The sequence below is a fragment of the Chionomys nivalis genome, chromosome 8, assembly GCF_950005125.1.
Source record: "Chionomys nivalis chromosome 8, mChiNiv1.1, whole genome shotgun sequence".
Lineage (NCBI taxonomy): Eukaryota > Metazoa > Chordata > Mammalia > Rodentia > Cricetidae > Chionomys > Chionomys nivalis.
The window spans coordinates 91,412,856-91,418,954 of NC_080093.1; the positions used below are offsets into that span (position 1 = coordinate 91,412,856).

Here is a 6,099-nt window from a genome sequence, read left to right on the forward strand (position 1 = left end):
CCGGCTTCTTCTGCCCAGAGACCACGTCACTTCCGCCGAATCTCTGACCTGCTGCTAAGATCGCGACGAGAACTGGAACCAGAGGTCCCCGCGCGCGGTCCGGGCCTCGCGCCCTGAGGGGAAGAGTGGCCCGGCCCAGGTGAGAAGGACATACTTGTACGAAGGGAAGTTGAACGCACGAACCTGTGCTGAGAAAATGTCCTGAGCCCTTGGCAAAGATGAGGACACACCTGATGCCCAGGTGTGTGTGGGGGGGGAGGGTGGCGGGGACCTCTCACATCTGGGAGGCATAAACTGACTTTGGAAGGGACTGCCTGTGTCCTGGGAAAGAGAGGCTTTTACCTGACACCAGGAACACACCAACTGCTTCAACTAAGGCCTGGTGGGGAGGGCCTGAGGGAGGCAGGTGCAGGAGGTGGAGAGAGGATAGACCGTGTAAAGGAAGAGGGGAAGGAACACCAAAGGATGGGAAAGCCAGGGATCTCAGAGCGTGCTTGAGTGACAAGTGAGCTTCTGAGCCTAGGAAAGGGTTTTGCCTCCTGGTAAACATGCCTATGCATGGTTAAGTTCCCAGAGAGCACAGACATTCTCTCTGGTCCTCCCTGCTGCAATACCATTGCCTCGGTATCTCACACATAGTGGGCACTTGCTAAATGTTTGTTGAGTGACTGGATGCATGCGTGGTTACTAAAGGTGAGGTTGTGGGTTGTGAGAAGACATCCCAACCCCGAGGCTTTGGTATGCATGCATCTCTAGAAATAATGTACTTGGAAGAAAAGAAATACACACACTCAAGGAAAGAAGTGGTGGCTGATGCCCAGGGACGCTCTAGCCATAGGACAATCCCTAACACCTCTGAGAACACAGGAAAGGCCTCCTTGTTCTGGAGTGCTGGCCATTTTCCAAGATTGTCTGTGTTGGGCTTTACAGCGTGCTGGGGTGGAGACCTTGACTCCAGTCCCTTCCCTAGCCATGACGGACGGGATCCTAGGGAAGGCTGCCACAATGGAGATCCCCATCCATGGAAATGGTGAAGCTGGGCAGCTTCCTGAAGACGATGGGCTGGAGCAGGTGCTTCTGTTTGAGTCTTCTACTTGTTTCAATTCAGCAAACTCCTAAATGTTTCTCTTTCCCCATCCCAGTAGCCTTCGTTTAGTTAACCCACTTTATACTTTACAAATCTTCGTTATGATTCTATACAGACTTTATAACTGTGTGCTGTCTCCAGCCCCAAAATGTTTCAGCCGCTCCCATCTTCTCTGACCCGTAGGACCTCCAGCAGGTGATGGTGTCTGGACCCAACCTCAACGAAACTAGCATTGTGTCTGGTGGCTATGGGGGCTCTGGTGATGGACTCATCCCCACAGGTATGAATGATAAGAGACAGGAAGCTTGAGTGGGAGGGAGACTAGGACAGTTTGGAGGCACATAGGACACACAGGAAAGCTTGAATCATGTATTGGAGAATTGACAATCCCAGACCAGCTCTCAGAGTTGGTCATCTGCTTCCCACTTGCTGCTTAGTCTCATTTGTCTTTCCTTCTCCGGTGCCACCACCTGAGCCGAGTCACAGGAGCTCCGGAGCTCAAGGCCAATTTGTGAGCTGCTCCGAGTTTTCTTTTAGACTTCTACTGACTAGACTTCTACTTGGAAATACAAACCAAGTTCCCTGTTTTCAGTTCCACTCATTGTCTTTGCTTGTGTCTCCTCTTCCCTGTCTACCAGCAACACTCCTACCCTATCCCAAGAATGCCAGCTATGCACATTGAATTGAGCTGGTTGTCGGGGCATGAGTCCTTCTTCCCCCTGTGAGCAGAAGCGTGCAGGTGTTTAGTCTTTCCTCCTTCAGAGAGGTCACTTCATGTGCTGGGAGGAAAGGAAGTGAGATCACAGAATTATCTGGTTGTATGTGAGGGAAGCTGTTGTCAGAGAACTTGGTTCTTTAGGGTCTGGCCGCCATCCGTCTCAGAGCACCTCACCTTCTGGCCCTGGCGATGAGGTGGCCCGGGGCATTGCCGGAGAAAAGTTTGACATCGTCAAGAAGTGGGGCATCAACACATATAAGGTAAGATTCAGGTGCCTCTTTCCAGAAACTCCCCATGAGTACCTTTTCCTTGTCCCCAGATCTTACTACAGATCTTTGCTGTGACTAAGAGAATGGGGGTGCTGGAGTAGTTATTTGTTGGTGTTGGGGTGTTTAGATTTCTGACCTCCCACCCACTTCCCAATCAGTGCACAAAGCAGCTGTTATCAGAGAGATTTGGCCGAGGCTCCCGGACTGTGGACCTGGAGCTAGAGCTGCAGATTGAGCTGCTGCGTGAGACGAAGCGCAAGTATGAAAGTGTCCTGCAGCTGGGCCGGGCACTGACAGCCCACCTCTACAGCCTGTTGCAGACCCAGCATGCACTAGGTGATGCCTTTGCTGACCTCAGCCAGAAGTCCCCAGAGCTTCAGGTGCCTCAGCCAAAACAAAGAGGGTGGGGGTCCTGGGCCCTGGCCCTTCCAGGCAGGCATTCCTCAGCCTCCCTCCCTCCCTCCCTCCTGCAGCCCCCAGGGAGAATCCCTCTGGGGTGTGCCCAGTCCTGCCCCCAGCATCACTCACCTATGGAGGCAGCCTAAGGGTTTGTACAGAGGTCCAAAAGTTGGAGGGGTTGTGGGAGAGGGCGCACTGGTGCCTCACAAGTAACCCTTCTCCATGTCATCAAGAATGCCTTTGGTGCTTGGCCTAATCGGAGTCCCTCCCCTGCCTGCCGCACTAGCTTTCCCTGTTCCTGTCTTGTAAACTTACCAAGAACTCTGCCTCTACATTCCTACCCCAGGCATCCCCAGGGTGACCCCGCTAACTCTGTGGCTAAGAGAGCCTTGCTAGAGGCAGTCTGGTTGTTTTAGTTTTGATGGCTGTTTCTTCTTTGGGACGGAGGGATATGAAGGGCTCTACGGCTCGGATCAGGTAAGGGCTGTTACTCAAGGCCTGTGCCTCCCTTCTGCCCTTAGGAGGAATTTGGCTATAATGCAGAGACGCAAAAGCTGCTGTGCAAGAATGGGGAGACGCTGCTAGGGGCTGTGAACTTCTTTGTCTCTAGCATCAACACACTGGTCACCAAGACCATGGAAGACACACTCATGACTGTCAAACAGTATGAGGCTGCCAGGTGTGGGCTCTGACAGGGCGCAAGGTTTGGGAAGTTGGCTGGCATGGGTGAGAATCTGAACATCTAGGGGCATACAAATTCGGGAAGGAAAGGAGTTACGTGTGTTGGTGAAGAGGTGGAGACCGGCCTTTATCACCCCCTCCCCAGGCTGGAATATGATGCCTACCGGACAGACTTAGAGGAGCTCAGCCTAGGCCCCCGGGATGCAGGGACACGTGGTCGACTTGAGAGTGCCCAGGCCACTTTCCAGACTCATCGGGACAAATATGAGAAGCTGCGGGGAGATGTGGCCATCAAGCTCAAGTTCCTGGAAGAAAACAAGGTGCTGCCCTACTCCCTTGGTCCTAAATCACCTTCCCATCTGACAGTAGTACCCTTCCCTTTGGACCCCTCTGATTGTTGAGTGGGGAGACGCTGCTGGCTAGGGAGTGGGTTCCCCTGCCCCTTGATACCTGAGCCCTTTCGGGTCACCTTCCTGATCTCTGGCCTTTTTTGTTGTTGTTTTGAGGATCTGGCTACTAGTCCTAGGAACACACCTGAAAAAAAATGCCCCCTCTGCTGGGGTGCCAGAACTCTAGACCCAACAAACCGAGACAGGTTTCTTTCTTCATATTACCCCTTCTATTTTGACTTTTTGGAAAGTCCCCACCCCCAAAGCACTGTCAGAGCAGAGTCCATATGCCCTGGTCAGTGCCTGGGCTTAGGCACAGCCCCTCAAGAAGGGTGCCTGAGTCCAGCCTTAGCTGACCCTGCTGGGCCCCCAGATCAAGGTGATGCACAAACAGCTGCTGCTCTTCCACAATGCGGTGTCCGCCTACTTTGCTGGGAACCAGAAACAACTGGAGCAGACCCTGCAGCAGTTCAACATCAAGCTGCGGCCTCCAGGAGCTGAGAAGCCTTCCTGGCTAGAGGAGCAGTGAGCGACTCCCAGCCCAACTTGGCTAATAAGAAGGACACTGGGCGGGGCAGCCCCAGGGTGCAGGAGATTGGACGCGGGATGTCCTTTGTCACTTACTTTCTGGCTTGGGCTCCCCTTTCCTGAATGGGGTCTGACACCAGTTTTGCCCGTCCTGCTGTGGTCTGAAGAGGGCCTGTAGGCCCAGAAGCTGCTGCCCTGTCCTTTATCTTCCCAGCCACTGGGCTTCATTCCCAGATCTTTCCTTTCACTCCACAGCCAAAGGCTATGACAAAACACTCCCAGGTCAATGGCATCACTCCTCCGGCCTATCCCCAGCTCTTGGGATGTGGCCCCCCCCCACCAAAGACAGAACCTCAAAAGGCTCTGTCAGCCAATGGCAGCTCTTATTGGGCTCCCCTGGGCCAATAGTGTTGCCTCCAGTACCCTTTGTCCCTCCTCAATATGTGTCCATTGCAGAGAAGGGAACTGGGACCAAAGGGGTGGGGAAAATGGGGAGCCCCATTAATGGCCCTGCATCTGAATGGGCCCTCCCCTCATCTACCCACCCAGTTGAATTGTGCTCAGAGCCCAGGAAGTCTGGGTTCTAGCACTAGGAATAAACCTTTCATAAAAGCAGGCCCAGTGAGGTCAATTTGTGGGGGACTAGCAAGAGGGTGGATTGGTAAGAAATGCCCAGTAGTCATGCATTCAATTCTTAGGAATTCACAAGAGCTGTGGCCAAGTTTCAGAAGCTGCTGAAGGCCTGATCCCCTTCAGTCCTAGTTAGAGCCAAAGCTTTTTTTCCTCTTCCCCCTTAGTACCAAGACAGCTATGGGTTTGAAGAGCGTAGGGTCCAGAGGGTTGGGCTGGCTAACCATCATGCGTTAAATCATATAGCTGATGTTTACTGAGTGCTTTTATTTGCCAGGCACTGCGTTAGACCCTGGGGAAACATCAGTGAATAAAACCCGGTCCCTGCTCACAGTGCTTAAGGCCAAGTGGGGGATAGAGACAAGTAACCAGGCAACTACAATACAATGAGAAGTGCTAGGATACGGGATACAGTGGGAGCACCTGATAAGGGGCATCTAGCTTAGACTGGGGTAGGGTGGTGAGGCCAGTTTAAAATAAAAAACAATTCTGAAAAGAAGCTAATAGACCAGGCAGAAGGGCCAATAGACTTGAAGTCTGGAATGAAAAATTAAGTGGGTGTGACAAGAGGTAGGACTTCTGATCTTTGGGGAAAGGGAACTAAGAAACCTCTCAGTCAGAGATTTGACAGCCTAGAAAAAGCCTAGGGTTGAGAAAATAGACTTTCTGGGTTACTGGGTAGCCTAGTGGCCCTAGCTTGACTCTATTTAGCATGAACCCTGCCTGAGCTCCATTACAAGCAGTGAGCAGCTGCTTGCAGAGGTAAAGGCAGTTTGATCATTCCTGCTGCACCTGCACTGCTCCCGTTGAAGTCAAACCTGAATTATGTGGAAAGTCACAAGAACACTGCAGCAACACTAGTCGGGGCTCAGGTGCCACCCATTGTCAGCCCCAAAGACAACTGCAGACTTTCAGCGTTCCCTCACCTCTGGAGGGTGGAGAAAGGAGCCAGCCCAGTCAGCAGGTTCTCCTAGAACAGGGCACACTCCAGTCTGGAAGAGTCACTGATACTGCAACCCGGAGTCAGGCTTCCTGGGTTTTGGCTAGACTGTATGTAGTCGGCTGTCTGCCTTGATTATTGAGGTGCTGGTCCTCATATTAGCCCCTACTTCGTGGGCCAATGGGGATTTTTCGTTGTAAGGGCACTGTGTCTCCAGATAGTTAAAGACAGAACCTGAAAACAGAGCCCAAAACTGGTTCCACCATTTTCTAGCTGATTAGGATTAACGCCTGGGGAACGAACGCTCCTCTCCTTCCGTTGTAAAGCAGCTAATAAAAGCAGCTACCTATTACGGTTATGCGTATTAAATGAGATAATGTATGTAAAGTGATTAGCTCTGTCTGGCACGTAATAAACACTCAGTCCCTGTTAATGTACAGTTTTTATTGTAGTCTACC

At 52.0% G+C, this 6,099-nt stretch overlaps 1 protein-coding gene across 2 annotated transcripts; it reads left to right on the top strand.

The window, feature by feature from the left end:
* Positions 1-18: 18 nt before the first annotated feature.
* Arfip2 (ADP ribosylation factor interacting protein 2) lies at positions 19-6,065 on the top strand. 2 transcript variants are annotated; one of them, XM_057779582.1, is made up of 8 exons: positions 19-139; positions 931-1,071; positions 1,271-1,367; positions 1,947-2,065; positions 2,233-2,454; positions 2,995-3,152; positions 3,300-3,474; positions 3,917-6,065. In XM_057779582.1, the coding sequence occupies exons 2-8, from the start codon at positions 973-975 to the stop codon at positions 4,070-4,072; spliced, it is 1,026 nt and encodes a 341-aa protein (XP_057635565.1). In that variant the 5' UTR covers positions 19-139; positions 931-972; the 3' UTR covers positions 4,073-6,065. The 2 variants fall into 2 exon arrangements, with proteins under 2 accessions (XP_057635565.1, XP_057635564.1); XM_057779581.1 differs by having other exon boundaries at positions 31-241.
* The last annotated feature ends 34 nt before the right edge of the window (positions 6,066-6,099 follow it).